The 17,500-nt window shown below is 45.2% G+C and overlaps 1 protein-coding gene across 1 annotated transcript in view; it reads left to right on the forward strand.

The window, feature by feature from the left end:
- Positions 1-17,500, forward strand: part of LOC308374408 (ryanodine receptor 3) — a gene marked incomplete at both ends in the record, with an annotated part of 180,276 nt that overhangs the window by 61,061 nt on the left and 101,715 nt on the right. Inside the window, 12 exons of the mRNA XM_080850185.1 lie at positions 71-169; positions 1,567-1,636; positions 2,133-2,289; positions 3,832-3,996; positions 4,530-4,651; positions 7,261-7,429; positions 9,980-10,115; positions 13,234-13,329; positions 14,728-14,846; positions 16,029-16,162; positions 16,419-16,660; positions 17,203-17,395. Of these exons, the coding sequence (XP_080706311.1) occupies positions 71-169; positions 1,567-1,636; positions 2,133-2,289; positions 3,832-3,996; positions 4,530-4,651; positions 7,261-7,429; positions 9,980-10,115; positions 13,234-13,329; positions 14,728-14,846; positions 16,029-16,162; positions 16,419-16,660; positions 17,203-17,395 (1,702 nt within the window). The remainder of the gene's footprint in view (positions 1-70; positions 170-1,566; positions 1,637-2,132; positions 2,290-3,831; positions 3,997-4,529; positions 4,652-7,260; positions 7,430-9,979; positions 10,116-13,233; positions 13,330-14,727; positions 14,847-16,028; positions 16,163-16,418; positions 16,661-17,202; positions 17,396-17,500) is intronic.

Here is a 17,500-nt window from a genome sequence, read left to right on the forward strand (position 1 = left end):
AACCCACACATATAATCATTGTTGTTTTGTTGATGGCACTGGCTGAGGGCTTCTGTTCTGTTTCCGGTAGGCTATCTGCTAGGAGGTCATGTGATGCGTCTGTTCCATGGGCACGATGAGGTCCTCACCATCCCAGCCTCGGACCAGAGTGAGGAGCAGCAGAGGTGTGGTGATCTTTACCCTCAACACACACACACACACACACACACACACACAAACACTCAAACACACACACAAATATGGGATACAGGATGTGGCAGTGAAAACAGTGGAGGAAACTAAGATGGTACTTCCCCAAGCAACTCCATATTTAATCGTGACAAAAACTAACTTTAAGCAGACATTTTTTCCTTTTTTTGTATGTCTCACCCAGACACACAAACATTCACAAAAACCCTCTGCACGGTAGTGTCTCCCTTCCCTGTATGGACAGCCACTGACAGTGCAGTGTTCTTACATCCTCTGTGGTGAATGTAGGGGAGACAAAAGGAACGGCCCTACCTGCTATCTATAGACCAGCTGGCGAGCAGCAGGGCAGAGCACGCTGGCACAGACCAGAAGACAAGTGGCACAGCGCTGCTGAAATGGGTTGAAGCGACCGGTAATGGTAGAACCGGACGCAGGGAGGTGCAGCCTCGGCGGCAAGTGGCACTTTGATGGATCCCTTCATCTCCCTATCAGTCACAACTGCTATTTTTAGCGTCGCCAGCGTTTGGTGGCGAAACGGGCGACAGATTAAATATTGGTTGTCAGCTTCGGCATTGCTTTGAGCCCCGTCCTTGAAATTTAATAGAGGGTACAATCTTGAAAGGCCCCTGCCCACAACCACCACCCCCCCCCCCCTCCCACACACACACACACACACACATACACACACACACACACACACACACACCCACTTCCCCTCTCTCTATCCCAACCTAAATTTTCAGTTTCCCATTCCCTCCCCCCCGCCCTACCACCACCCTCTCACCTCATCAAACACTTCCTGACCTGGCAAGCGGCGCTGTGAAAGATTTCTTTTATCTTGCGACCCACTCACCCACATCGGTGAAAGACGGTGTCTGTCCTCTGTGCGATATCAGCTCCCGGGTGTTAGGTTGGTAAATGTACTCCTCAATAAATCCTCTGAGCTAACTTTAGCGCCGCTCCGACAACAACAACCCATATAAACTTCAGAGCCATGTAAACATAATAAGACCTTGGAAACTTATCAGAAGTTTTTGATATACTGCAACTCATTACAATCGTTACTGATTACAATTTTTTGATTACTTGAATGAAAGATATTCTGAATTGGTATTAAGACAAGTTTCAATGTCAATGTACCAGAGGTCAAATTTAATTTCTTAACCTTTTCAATATTTCTCTATCCCTAAAAGCATCCCATAATTCTGTCCTATTAAGTTCCTTACATGGTATTAAACAATGACAGGGGAAGAAAGACTTTCTCAGACTTTCAGAGGAGAATCTGAATTCAGATGAAGTACAACACTAAGCTATATGTCAAGGAGGAAATTCCTACTTTTTAAACAGTTTTTGTTCCCATGACTCCCTACAGGATAGTCAACTACGAGACGGGGAAAGCCGGTGCAAAGGCCAGATCACTATGGAGACTGGAACCTCTAAAGATCAGGTGAGCTTTTCTCTTCTTTTACCATCTTAGATTCCCTCTCTGTACCTTCTCAGGCACAAAAAGTTCTTTCAATTCAGCAATTCTGGTGATCTTGCAATCTAGTCAAGTCTAAGGGAGCTTAAAGTCGGTTGAGAGCTTGGACAGTTAAGCTTTTACTTAAGCATCTGTTTTGCCAGAGAGAGACTGTGATGTTTAGAGAGACTGTGATGTTTGCATTGCTAGTTAGCTTTATTTTGCATTTATCAGAGAACCCAGTAGTAATTAATGTGAAACCATTAGCACAACCATTAAATTAGCTAAGAGTGCATTTTTTAATGTGCAGTTTTTATATTGCTTCTGCACAGGTCAGTGTAATGTGTTGCTCATCATATAGTACAGCTATCTGGGCAGTTCATGTACAAATAAAAGCTAGGCATTATAAGGGCACTGAAACTATTAGCTTTTTTAGGGTCTGCCAAGCTAACTGACAAAATGTGTCTGCTTATTATGAGTGCAGTTGGAGCGGGAGCCACATTCGTTGGGGGCAGCCCTTCCGCCTGCGTCACCTGACCACAGGGCACTACCTGGCGCTGACGGAGGACCAAGGGCTGGTTATCCAAGATCGGGAGAGATCCGACACGGCTTCTACCGCCTTCTGCTTCAGAGTCTCTAAGGTCAGATAACAATTCTAAGTGGTTATGCTAACATCTATTAGTGCTCTATTTATAAGCGTACCTTGACAAAAGCATGACGGCTCTCTTTCTGGTACCATCCTTGATGAGACAACAAACAAAAACTAGCCAGAGGTTAGTTGGCAAGCTTTGGATAATCCCGAGCTGATTGGTGACAGAGAGGGGATGCCTTTTCCCACTTCTGGCTTCCTGTCAATCAAGTTAGATCTTTCAAATATGTTAAACACATGTAGGTCATGTATAGTCATGTGTCACTGATGACTAGATGTGAAAGCTAGAGTTGCATAAAACAATTGTTTTTATTTCACTTTTTTTCTTTCACAAGTCACTGTAAGAACCAGAAGGCTCACAGTGCAAAAATCTGCCCCTGGCTATTCAATAGAACTTCCTGTTCAAGAGGTGACACTCTGCTATTCTCCATCCATAATTAATCACCATGCACATCACTGCATTTCTAACCCTGCACAGAACAGCCCCGAGTGAAATTCGCTCTGACTGTCTAAGCGAGGTCACGTACATCAATGATGACACTTGACCAAACTTCTAGGCAAGGATTTAGCAAGACGACTGAAGAAGGCCGACCATTCTAAAGGCCACCAAGAGCTTGATAATGCCTGTGTAACCAGTCCTTGGACATAAGAGGGGGTCATTTGTGCCCTGATGAAGATGGGGGTTCCCATTGGAGGTTAATTGAATTGGACACTTCAGTTCTCTGTCTGAAGATCTCAGTGTCTTGTAATGGCCTCTTTAAGCAGGGCTCAGGCCCATGCAAAGCCACTGACCTTTTCACACCCTAGGTCTATTAAATAAAAAAGCGGCCGTGGTATTGCTGTAATTTGTCATCCAATTATTATATCAGTGGTGTGTTTCAGAAGCGTTTTGAGCAAGAAATGGGAAAACAAGTGTAGGCTGCAAATAGGGATTCATTGTGCTGGCTGGGAGGCATTCATTATTGTCAGAGTTGCTTAGTGATGTGTTCTGTCAACTCTCTCTCTCTTTCTCTCTCTTTTCACCACCTCTCTTTCTCTCTCTTTTGTCCTCTTATCTTTCTCTCTCTCTCTCTCTCTCCCTTTCTCTTTACCTCCTTCTCCCTTGCATTCCATCTCTCTTTCTCTTTCTCTGTCCTTTGTTGTCTTCCCTCTTTCTCTCCCTCCCTGCCCCTTTTCTATGTCTCCCTCTGTTAGCAGAGTGTTGGTAATTATGAGTCATTTTGGGAAGAATGAGGTCATCATTCCTGCAGTCCTTGACCAGAGCGGTCTTGATCTGTCAGCATGTTTCTAAGAGTGCCGTCTTAGATCAATGTCCCGGAGCACCTGTCGCCCAGCATAATTAAAGATGTGATCTGAATAAGACGGAGGGGATTTTCTGGAGGCCATTGAGACAATGAATGATATCCCATGGATACATAGGATGACACATCTTCCTTTGTGTGTGTGTGTGCCGTTGTATGTGTGGTGTGTGTATGTGCGTGCATGCACATGGTTGTGTGTGTGTGTGTGTCTGTATGTGATTGCTCCCATTCAGGAAAAACTGGAATCAAGCCCAAAGAGAGACGTCGAGGGAATGGGGGTGGGAGAGATCAAGTATGGAGACTCCATCTGCTTCGTCATGCATGTGGCCACAGGACTGTGGCTGTCCTATCAGGCGCCTGACGCAAAATCCGCCCGTTTAGGACCTCTCAAGAGACGGGTAATGATTGTACCCACTCTCTCCTGTCACTGTCGATCCATGACATCCATAAATGAGACGATCAAGAAGCTGTTCAGTGTTGACTGTTTGTCAGGATAATGAAGCTCCATTTTTTCTGGCCCTCTGTCTTTCTTTGGAAGTATTTAAATGGTTTAGAAACAAACTTCAAACCACATTTGTAAACACCTTGCAGCCACTGTGTATAGAAAATCAAGTTAGGTGCCAAGAAGTATTTTGTGTATGGTTGAGTAATTTTGGTTGAACGCGCAAGAAGAAATGTGGTTCTTGTTGCATCCTCATGTTAGGGAACATTTATTCATAACTTATGCAAAAACGTGTTAGTCTTTTTTTCCCTCTTAACCTCCCACCCGCTCTATCTTTTTTTATCTCTCGCTTTCTCTCTTGCTTTATTTTTCTCTTTCTCTCACCCACGCAATGTGTCTCTCATTCAATATCCCTCTGTCTCTCTCTTCTTCCTCTCTCTCTCTCTCTCCCTCTCTCTCTCTCTCTCTCTCTCCCTCTCTCTATCTCAGGCTTGTCTTCACTCAGAGGGTCACATGGATGATGGTCTGACCCTACAGCGCTGTCAGCATGAGGAGTCCCGTGCTGCTCGCATCATCCGCAACACCACCAGACTCTTCAGTCACTTCATCAGGTAGGGGCGACCACAGCAGCTACAGCAGCTGTTGCTCTCTACAGTAGTTCAACCTTATCTGTGGCCGGGTAAGACGCAGCAGCAACTGCATTTCAGTTCCTGTTCATCAGATAGGAGCAACTACAGCACCTACTGCACTTTGCTGCAGATAGAGGGAACTACAGGAGCCACTACACTTTCGATCTTCTTTGTTTGAGTGGGGTGGGAGCAAGTGATGTTTCACTTTACCTGTAGTAGGGAGAACTACAGCTGTTACTGCATTCTAGTTCTTCTTCAGCTGTGCTAGGCAGCAACTTCAAAACCTGCTGCACTTTGGTTTCACATCTGTTCCTTTTCAACTCCAGTAGGAGCAGGTAGTGTCGCTGAGTCTGAGTCAGCCGTAGACAAGTTTACGGTATGCAAAGTCATCTTGGGAAGCTACACCCGCCGCATAACCATAACTTCTGGTTTTGCTGCTATGTCAAAACAAAACATTTGGACAAGCCTTAAATAATAGATATGAAGTCGAACATAATTCAGTCTACAAATCCTTTCATGTTGTAGAATATGTAGCAAAATCATTTGTTAAATGTTTAAATCTGGATGGGCTGAAGAAATTAATTTCAGACTAGACCACACAGCCCATAAAATCAAGGTTGAAAGAAATGATTGCATAAAAAAAAGTGTGATTTTCATTGGCTTAATACAGGGTATTAACCCAATGCTGCTCTGTTTTATTAATACGCTAAGTTTACCATTAAACTCAGTCTAAAACATTCATTATCTGTATCTTTACTCGTGTGTGCCAGAAACCTAATCTTACAATGTTGAGTGCAATAACGGGTAATCATGCACTGGGTATTATCAAGTGACTGTAGCCCAGAGTTCAACACAATGACTAATTCCGACTACAGTGTCCATAGAATCAGGTAACTGCTCCGGCCAGATACAACAGGATAAAAGTAGACGTATATGTATGTGGTTGTGCTAACCATAAATAAGGAGTATTGTCATAGTAGTGTAATTACTTAGACTTTAACAAGTGTACTATTACAGATTCTCTATTTTGTCCTAGGATAAATAAAGATATCGAGCTAAAAATGGAGCTTAGTTGTCTCATTCAGTTACATGTATTTCTGGTAGTCTGGTTGTTTGAGATAGACAGAAGTATATGTAGGGTTCTGTGAAACTTATTGGACCCTCCGGCGAGGATAAGCTGAAGGATGTATAAACTGGAGAAAGAGATTCATATTCTTTAACTTTGCCTGAGGGTAGAGTCAGGGAGTTGAAAAGAAAAGTAAAGGTCAAACTCCCTCATCTGGGGAACTTTTTGTTGGCTTTTTTGATATGAATCACAAAATTCTTATATCCAGAACCTTTATATCATCAAACCAAGCAGCACTTGCCTTTCACAGTCCGCCCCTGATGTTATTTATCTGCTTAAACAGCGTGACTTTAAATGAAGATCATTGAGTTATTGATCGATCGCCTCCAACGAGCTGTGCGGTGGAGTCACAGTGACCTGGGAGAGCTTCCCAGGAGGAGGTGGAGGAGGAGGTGCAGGAGTATGTGTTTTATAGCCTGCTGGGCCCGCACTCGCCTGTTCCACACGGTTACTCATGGCTAAGGCGGAGAGCAAGCAACACAGCACATGACACGCAAGAGCAATCGTAAACAAGCAATCGTAAACAAGACCAATCATAAACAAATGCGTTGTGGAGCACATAAGTGGATGCAGGCAAAACTGTGCTCGTTCACTTACTCTGAGTCGGATAAGTGTGTGCACAAAGACACACACACTTGTCTATTTGCACACACACATACACATACATACACAAAGAGAAGCTCCCAACATACTCACATGCTCATAAACATACGCACACCCCCAAACTCTGATGTGCTAGATGCGCACACACACACACACACACACACAAATGCACCTAGATACATAGATGCACACACAAGACACACCAAGTTGTGCACACACACACACACACACACACACACACACACACACACACACACACACAGGCTCACTCCAGTTCCTGTGCTGCAGCTGCGCAGGTTAATCATCACTGTTGCCTCATATCACGTCACTCCACGCTTGGCTAGTTGTCATTACTGTCTCCATCCAGGGTCACGTCAAGCACTCATGATTTTTTTCCTCCTCTCTTTTTCTTTATACAGAAAAACAGGGCTTGAGTTGACTAGGTCTCCATGTTACTGCACACACACTGTAATTACCTCACATGAATGGCATGTTGTACACACTACATCCCATAATTATAGCTATTAAGTAAATGCTTAATGGGCAGGTGCCTTATACTTTTCACTGAGACGTGTTCATGATTGTTCTCTAGTCAGTACCCACTATTTGTTTTTCACTGAAAAGTCTAATGTGCTGTTCATTTTTTAAATATATAAATTGTGCTTATACACCTGCACCTGCCACGCCCCTTTCAACTACTCGCTCATCTGCACCACCTGAAACCATACAACACCATGAATGTGTTGGTGGCTTACACTGAATTAAATGAAGCCTAAATTAACTGAATGGAAAGGAATTTAAATTAACTGGGTGGTATAGAATTTAATGGTTTTCCTATGTATTTTCTCAGGGACCTGGACAGTTTGGGGGGGAAGAACCGTGTTCCCGTGGCTCTGCCCATCGAGGAGGTTCTCCAGACGCTGAGTGACCTCATCACCTACTTTCAGCTTCCAGACGCCGAGCTAGAACATGAAGAGAAGCAGATCAAACTGCGTTCCCTGAAGAACCGCCAGAACCTCTTCAAACAGGAGGTGAGCCCAGCAGAAACTGCTCCTCTCAGGGGGAACCGCTCCCCCAGATGAGCACATTCTACAGACTAGTATGGCTGCCAGGATTCCAGTTGTATTGAGGCAATTTTAGTAAGTGGTCATTTCCACACGTCACATGGGCAGTCGGGCAGGTTTGCCAAGCTCTGTATTTTTGAGGTAAAATCAGTTTATCCTCCCTTTTCCTTGTGCCATGTTGTATTACAAATCATTGCTCTCGGCCTGTCAGCTGTCACAGCTTGTGAGGTCAGAGGTAGAAGAAGTAGGAAGACAGGGCAGACCAGGGTTTTGAATAGGATCTGGATTTAATGGAAATAGATCTGATGCAAGCCACTAGGCAAGAATAGTCCAAACAGAACAGTCCAAGCAGTGAAACGCAGAGACAGGCAGGATCCAATGACAGCAGACAGGTCAGGGGACATCAGCGGAATAAGAACAACACTCACAGACCAGGCAGACTGAGTCACACAGTAATGGCAAAAGCCAAATATTCCAAAACTCAAGATCCGATACAGTCAGACAGCAAAACAAACCGAGTCCAAAGCCAGAGCAGAGACACAGAGCAAGATGGCTTGAGACTTGCTGTTGATGGTTCATGGTGAAATAATGCAGCGATGAATCATCGTCAATCATTGTTTATTCAGGGAAATTGACTGAGCACAGAGCTCTTTTACAGCAATGCCCTGATTAAGGATACAGAGTACAGAGCATGAGAGTGAATAACATTGGGGCAAATAAATGAACAAAACACAATATACAACTCAGAAATGAAGTATACAATATAATCAGCTAAAAATTAAATCATATAATAAATTAAAAAAAGAGCATTGAGGCAAATCCTTAGCATCTAGAAGGCTCTTAATCGCAGGTGTCGCAGGTGTCGTCGCAGGTGTGCAGGTGACAGAACTAATGATAGGCTTGGTTACTCGTCACAGAAACCAGGAAGTGTCAAGTGATGACAGGAAGTAGACAATAGGGAGCATGGATCCCACCAAAAACCCAACAGGGCACAGTGAAAACATAAACCAGGATGTGGAGATCCTGGGCAGAATTGGGACAGTCAGCACTTTCTTTTGTTCTGCGGATTACCTTTCTGCATTGACAACAAAAGCAGTAGAGTTTTTATTTATTAATTCATTTTTTTATCAGTCTTCCAGGCTCAAAATTGCACTCATCAATTACGAAGCTGTCCGATGTTTCCGCGGTGACTGTAATCTCAACAGACCCTGGACAGAGATCTCACGCTAGCACGCACACACACACACACACACACACACACACACACACACACACACACACACACACACACACACACTCACACACTCACACACACACTCACACACACACACACACACACACTCCCCTTAACTACCCTCCTGCTGACCAGCATGCACACACATTCACCAGCAGTGCAAATCAATGCGCCAGTAATGCAAGTCCACATAAAAATTTCTCTGCGCTGAAAAAAGGATTTTATTATTGCGGAGGGTTGCCAAGTATTGCTGTACCACTGCTGCTTTGTGGGACAGGGAGAGTAAAATCCTTTTTTTACCCTAATTTTCACACTTGTCTCAATGCCATGTCCACTTCACTTCAACACTTCACACATTCACCATATCAGTAGAACTAATCTGTTGAGGTTCACCTGCAGAAAAACTCTGTACAACTACAGCGAGTTTTGCAGACATTTAGATACTCTGTTGAAAAACCGTTAACAAGAATTATATTACTGTATATAAAAAAAGGCTTAGACTAGAAAATGAATGAAAATATTAACAAGAAAAAAGACAGGAAAATGCTGAATTGCAGCCCCATTACCATCTATACAAAACGCTCATACTTGTGTGAGGCCCCAGAGCCTGGCCCTGGCCCCTGGATGTTTTTAATAATGCTTCACTCACACACAGTGCCTCAGCCTGGGAGAGCAAACCTCACGATCTGTTTAATTAGCACAGTCCAAGAGGATTGGCCACAGATCGCCTTCTGTCTCAACCATTCATTACAGTTAAAGGATCCGTATTTTACTGTTGACAGATGACATATGGCTCAGTGGAGGACTATAAATCACTTTCATTTTTTCACTTTCAATTTCATAGCAAGTATTGGTATTAGCATATTTGATCATGGTTGTCATTGTTTGAATAAGTGAGTGTGTTTGTGTGTGTGTTTTTGTGTGTGTGTGTGTGTGTCTTTGTTGTCAACAAACGTTCTATGGCTGCCTGCACTCTCCATTCACTTTCCCTTCTCGCTCTTTCATGCACTCTTCTCCTTACTCCTTTTTCTTCTCTGCCTTCTCTCTGCCCTCATCCCTTTCTCTCTCTCTCTTCCTCTCTTTTCTCTTTCCTCCTGCTCTCTTACATCTGTCCTCTTTCATCCCTTTCTCCCTCACTATCTTTTCTCTCTCTTCCTTCTCTCCACCATCTCTCCTCTCTCACCCTTTTCTCCATCTCTTTTCTCTCTCCTCCTGCTCTCGTCCTTCTCACCTCTTTCATCCTTTTCTCTCTCTCTCTCTCTCTCTCTTTCTCTCTGCCCCAGGGGATGCTGACTCTGGTGTCTAACTGCATCGACCGGCTGAGTGTGTACAACAGTGCAGCCCACTTTGGCGAGTGTGCAGGGGAGGAGGCTGGAGAGGCCTGGAAGGATATCCTCAACCTGCTCTATGAGCTACTAGGTAACACACATACACACACACAGACACACGTACGTACACACACACACACACACACACACACACAAACACACACACAGAGACACAATCAGACACACGCACACACACACACACGCACGCACGCACACACAGACACACACACACAGACACACTCACACGCATGCACATGCACATGCACATGCACATGCACATGCACCCGCACACACACATAAAAATACCTACACACAGAGAAGCATGCACACACTCACAAAGCACAAACGTAATGGGCCGCTTTGATGTAATGGCCCGCGGTTTTTGTTATTGATTTGCAGGGTAAATTGTCTGCACGGTATTTATGCATACTATTGTGACATGATAGAAAGGGCTAAGGGGTTGTGTTTTCAGAATGGTCTTTAAAGCAGAGCATTGGATATGTAAGCTTGGGTATGTGGGATCCTGAATGTCTTCTCTTATTGCAAGGCTAAAGTGTACTTGGCAAGTGACTGCATATGAATTCACAGCCTGAGGTCACACCTACAGATCCAACAGACTGGTGTATCTAGACGCAGATCATTAAGGCTGAAGGTCTCCCATTGTGGATGTATTGGTTAATCCCATCATGCTTTGCGGGGGTGTTGATGGTTGCTGCTGATTCTCCCACCCAGTGTCGCTAGGATCATTTGCAAAATGGCTCACACTTAAGTGCCTTGAAGCACACTTCTTCAAATTGCCCATTTCAGTACCTGCTAGCAATCCTCAGACAATCTGTGAACATCTAGCCCTCACTGAGTTAAAGGCCCAGCGATGAAACAAGCCCAGCTGTCGCCGCTGTAATCAGTCACAGGAATGGGGTGTGATTTGGTGTTGCCACCCTGGCTCCCAGCAACAGCAGCATCAGCAGCAGGAGCAGTAGGTTGTCATAGGAGCCAGTTCTCTTGAGTCCAGGGCTGAGGGCCACGGGGGAGGAGGGATGGGATGGGGTGGGGTGCCACTCTGCTGGAGTGTCAGTCCTATCTGGGGTGGCATTTATGGGGCCAGTTCTAGCCGGCAGGCACCCTGGGGTGGAGTGACACAGAGTCGGGAGTCCATCCCGCCTCTGTCAGAGGTGCCGGGAGCTGTTGTCAAAATGAAGGGGGGAGGTGTGGGTTTGTGTGTGTATGTATGTGTGGGTGTGTGTGTGTTTGTATGTGTGTATGTGTGTATGTGTGTGTGTGTGTTTGTATGTGTGATTGTAAGGTGTATGTGTGTGTTTGTGGGTATGTGTGTGTGTGTGTGTGTGTGTGTGTGTGTGTGTGTGTGTGTGTGTGTGTCAGGGGGATGGGCCTTCCAGGAGCTTCTGTATGCTGATTTTCTCTCACTTTCTTCTCACTGTTCATGACACGTATGATGAAGTGACCAAGTACTTCACACAGTCGAATGGGTGGCCTGATTTACTATTCATGCCTTGGGACTGCACTCTGTGTGAACAGGATACATTGAAAACTTAAACAGTGCATGCCTGTACACAGTACACACACACGCACACACACAGGCGAACACAGTCACACACACAGGCACAGGCACAGGCACACAGACATGCACACGCACACAATTAGTCAATTAATGACAGTAATTTACATTGGCCTATTATTGTTTTGCCATGTGAAATCTGTAGCTGATCTGCACACACACTAAATGAATGTGATATAGCAAAGCAACATTCTAGAGGAAAGGTGGTGAGCATCAGGCTGAGTCTGGAGCTGGATCCAGCAGATGGCCCCCTCAAGGAGCATGCCATCCGTTCTCATCAGTGTCTGCAGAGCCCTGCAGATCTTCACATCACCTCTGTTGGACACACACACACACACACACACACACACACACACACACACAAATATTTATACACACACACACACACACACATTTATACACACCCACACACACATATTTATACAGACCCACACACACACACACACACACACACACACACACACACACACACACACACTCATCCTCACATTCACAAATACACAAATGTTATGGCCCACACAAGCACACACATCCCAACTCACACACATACGTGCAGGCACACACTTTCCAATTCTCCTCTCAATTCCTCAATAAAATCCTAGGAGAAAGAGGCCATCTCCGCTGCATTTGAAATAGGATTGCCTACCTGCTCCCCATTCCCTTTGGGGGGGGCGGAGATAATCTACTTTACTTCTCTACAGAATCCTTCTACTTCAATGGAGATTGGGTCCTGTGAGTGTGTGTGTGTGTGTGTGTGTGTGTGTGTGTGTGTTTCTGTGTGTGCGTGTGTGTCTGTCCTTCACAGTATGTTTACAGAGAGCGATTACTCCTCATAAGGAATCATTAGTGTGCAGACCACGTTGTCTGTCCAACGAAGTCTCCTTCCCCTTTACTCCCAGACACACATACCCAAACACACACACACAAACGCACATGCATACATCTTCAAACAGGCAGTCAGGCACAAGTCAACATGCACATACACATATATCATATACACACACACACACACACACACACACACACACACACACACACACACACTCACACACACTCATACACACACACACGCACAAGCCTTGATCATAAGATGCCTCTTCAGTGATTTGGGAATGCATCCCTTGTCTTCAGTTTGCCAGCTCTGGGGTGACCCTGTCAGTTTGGCAGGGGCGTATGTGTGTGTGTTTTGGTGGCAGGGACGTGTGTGTGTGTGTGCGTGGTGGCCCTGAAGGCACACCTGCCCCTGTGTACTACTACGTCTACAGTAATTAATATGCATGAGGGGCGGCTGAAGGAGACTCTTCTCTCCTTGGGATGCAATTTGCCAGCTGACATTTGAAGATTTCCACAGTAGTCATCAGCTGCCGTCCCCTCAGTCTCAGGCTCTGCCCTCCCTCCTGGTGAAGCAATTAAGACCTGTGGAAAAAATGTCAAGAACAATAGGAGTGGTGACAGTCCTGACATTTTTATTTTAGTTTTGACAGTCTTTGTTTGAAATAGAGGTGTGTGGGGGGGTTGGGGATTGTGGATTGTTGGTGCGACTTCTAACCATATTCTAATTAACCTTCTGACCCCATCTTCTCTTCCTGTTTATCTATGCTCTATGCATTTCTGCATTGATTCGGGGGAATAGCTGCGTTGATTCGGGGGAACAGGAACAACTGCACCCAGTTCTCACACAACCTGGACTGGCTGGTCAGCAAGTTGGAGAGGTTGGAGTCATCGTCAGGTAGGCTGGAGATCCCGTTTTCTTCACACAAATAAGCATGGACAGATGCTATATCACATAGGCCTGGTCACAGTGTGATGACACAGTTATGTACTGTATATCCAGATATACTGACTAAGACAAATACACATTGACATTATTAGTGTGACACTAGTGTAAAACAATACCGGACACAGCTGTGTGAGTGTGTCAGTGTGCAGTTATGAATTGATAGTATTGACAGTGAAAACAGGACTATGAAATGAGTTTCCAAAGTTACTCTGCGTCTTTAAAAAAAAAAAAAAAACAAGTACGTACGTAACACATAAAGGTCATCTCCTGTTTTTTGCCCTACTGTGTGCCCCACTGAAAGGGAGGAGCAGCTTCTTCAGCTTGTCTTTAGATGACATTATTTCTGACAGCACTTGGATGGCTTCCCAGACCAGTCTGGTCTGGTCAGTGTCATGGGTTCCCAAGCAGAGGTCAGACCCATGTGCAGGCGCAGTCCCAGAGGTACGTCCTTAGGACGGCTTTTTAATGGACAGCAGCGATACAACAAGAAATGCAGATCAACAACGAAGGAGTCAGTCTTGTTGATCAGTCTTACTACAAAAATGTCAGGAACAAAACTAAAAAACTTAGACTGAAGAGTCTGGATAGAAACAGACTAAGCCCAATAGGGTCGTTGCGCAGTCAGCAAAATCCTCTAGAGACAGACATGGCTTGAGTTGTGGTGAGACAATCTGGCAAGGAGAATTTGGCATGGAGACCTTAAATGCTGGCAGAGATGAGCCCAACAGGATTCAACTTATCAGCCACACAGAGAAAACATGGGGAAATGAGGAAGTGGCCAGGGATGTTGGCACCACCTGTAAACAAAAGCATTTGGTGCGGACACACCTGCTCTCTCACACAGACAGCCCAGCACACGGACAATAACAAGCAGGAGAAACAAGGGGGAGGAACTGGGCTGGACCGTGACAGTCAGCGCACAAGGACGATGGGGATTGTAATGCCGCTTCACAACCTCAACATGTTTCATTGATTTATCTTCATTTTGCTTTTTCTTTTTAACCATGAGCCCAAAGAGCGAAACCAACAACCAACCCAAACACCAGACTTCCTGTTGACATCCTGTAGCATCGTTCCTCTTCGTCCTCTACGTCCTTAGCTGTGATGGAGCACCTGTAGTATTACCTGTCCAGAACCAGCAATAATACAGAACAAGAACCTGTAGTATTACCTGTCCAGAACCAGCAGTGAAACAGAACCAGAACAAAAAAGCAGCCCTCAGTGGTGCAAAGGTCCTTTTTTGAAATGGTTCTATCCTGCATGCTTGCGAAATGATTTCCTTTTTTTCTCTGCCTCTCTCCTCCTCTTCTCCCCCTGTGGACCATAATTGATGATTTCCATGCTCAGGCATTCTGGAGGTCCTGCACTGCATCCTAATCGAGAGCCCAGAGGCTCTTAACATCATCCAGAGAGGACACATCAAGTCCATCATCTCTCTGCTATACAAACACGGACGCAACCACAAGGTGAGACAAATGCTCCCGCAAAAAGACCCCCGACCTCCCCCTACTACATACACACGAATACAAATACATGCACACGCACACGCACACACACACACACACACACACACACACACACACACACACACACACACACACACACACACACACACACACACAGAGGTGCACCCTCTGAATGACAAACACAGAGATAGAGAGAAAAAGGGTGGCAGGCCAGGGGGGAAGGTCAGGGGAGGAGGTTGGTGGAGGGTGATGGTAGTCACAAAGCAGGCTGTGCAGGAGAGGGGGTGAATGCTAAAACAGAGCAGGCTCTAACACACTCTAATATATTAGCATTGAGAAGAGCGGGGAGGGACCGTCTGATGGTCGCCGAGTCAAAGTCAAGTCATTTTTTCCTTTTAAAACTAAAGTAATAACTAGATTACTAGAATAACATCAGATTGCAGAGTTTGGTGCTGTGGCTCTTAGTGATGATTGTGTGCATAAGAAAGACTGTATATTTTGTTCAGATCGATTCTTCTTGACTTCCTACTGACAGTGCTGATGTTGAAAAGCGTGCCTTTTTCAATGATGCAGGCTTCCTGACATGCTCCCAGCCGCTGACTATAAACACTTTGACTTATCATGTATCAATGTGTTTGCTTTGAGCTGAAATCTACACTGGGCCTGACATCTCCCCGATATAAATCAACAGGCTGTATATCTTTTGGCCAGTGCGTTTATGAATTGGCCTATAATAAAGTGTCGAGCTTTGGCCAGCTGCCTCTGGCTAAAGCCCCTTAGCAATTTAATACCTCTGCTTTGGAAAAAAAGAAAACGAAAAAAAAAGAGGAGATGGTCTCTCATGCATCAAAAAGATATTAGCAGCCATGCTCCTCATCTCATGATGAGCCCCTGCTAGCAATTATCCACCCATTAACAGACAGGCAAGAGGGTGCAGAATCTCTGTTATCATCCTGCAGTGAGATCGGTCATGAGTTTATGGCTAAATGGCTCAACCAGACGAGTAGACACTAGGGAAGTGGAAACTAGATAGTAGTAGTAGTGACTGATTGGTGTGTGTGTGTGTGTGTGTGTGTGTGTGTGTGTGTGTGTGTGTGTGTGTGTATGTGTATGTGTGAACCTGGATTTCTTGTGTTTACTGAAGTGTTTCCCTGATTGGTGTGTTTGTGTGTACTTCTGTAGATCCTGGATGTGTTGTGTTCGCTGTGTGTCTGTAATGGCGTGGCAGTGAGAGCCAATCAGAACCTTATCTGCGATCACCTGCTCCCCAGAAGGGATCTTTTACTCCAGACCCGATTGGTCAATGATGTCCACAGGTAAATACATCCATAAGACTTCTATGGTATGTCAACATAAAAGATATACGAAAGAGTATTTAATTGCATCGATGTCAACATGAAAAGTTTCTCAAACAATGATTGAAAACTTATTTGCACCCAAACCATTTTCTCCACTATGTGATTTTTCTAAAAGCATATTTCCATCTTTTGCATTTTGTATTCCTTGACCCCATCCAGACCATAGCCAGATACAATGTATCTAACGTGACTGAATACTATTTCTCTGTGGTAGCATGAGACCCAACATCTTCCTAGGCGTGAGAGAGGGCTCGGCGCAGTATAAGAAGTGGTACTTCGAGCTGATGATCGACCAGGTGGACCACTTCGTCACCAGCGAGCCGTCTCACCTGAGGGTGGGCTGGGCCAACACCAAAGGCTACGCCCCTTACCCTGGGGGCGGGGAGGGCTGGGGGGGCAATGGCATCGGAGACGACCTCTACTCCTACGGCTTTGACGGGCTACACCTGTGGTCCGGTGGGTTTTTGCCTCCGCGTGAGCTGTGCAATAGCTACAAATAAACGATGAGAGAGTGTGTTGTGGAAAAAGATAATTTCATCCATAGTGTTTTGCTGTGTGAGTTATTATAAATGCAGTGTGTTTAGATAGCTGACATTAAGTGCTTGATATTCTTCATATCACTCCTCCTGACAGAGGATATTGGTTGGTGCCAAGGAAGATGTATTAAACTTGAAATGGCTGTAGAAAGAATGTAATTTGTTATTCCTCTCTTTGGGTTGGAGTTTTTGGTCTCATGTAGAGAATAAAGCAGGGGCAGGAAGAGGCGAGTGTGAATATTTTAAAATGTAGCTTTGCAGACCTGAGGCTTAAACTGAGGAACATCCGCCACGCGTCAGGCCTAACAACACCCTTGAACAGTACATTATTGACGATACAGTACTGCCTCTCGTACCTTATTGCTTAAATATGAATGTGTCCTCATGCATATTTGTGTGATTATGTATGTGTGTGTGTGTGTGTGTATGTGTGTGATTGTGTGTATGGCCCTGCCCCTGCAGGTCGTATCCCACGGGCAGTGGCCTCGGTGAACCAGCACGTACTGACCTCTGATGACGTGGTGAGCTGCTGCCTGGACCTGGGCGCCCCCAGCATCTCCTTCCGCATCAACGGCCAGCCCGTGCAGGGCATGTTCGAGAACTTCAACGTTGACGGCCTCTTCTTCCCCGTGGTCAGCTTCTCAGCCGGAGTCAAGTAAGTCTGCCCGATCAACACAGCCGTATGAATATAGGAAGACAACACAAGGCAAACTTGTTAAAGTCAGCTGTGTGTATGCAATAGGGCAGAGCAGGGCAAGGT

The sequence above is a fragment of the Sprattus sprattus genome, assembly GCF_963457725.1.
Source record: "Sprattus sprattus genome assembly, chromosome: 13".
In the NCBI taxonomy this organism is placed as follows: domain Eukaryota; kingdom Metazoa; phylum Chordata; class Actinopteri; order Clupeiformes; family Clupeidae; genus Sprattus; species Sprattus sprattus.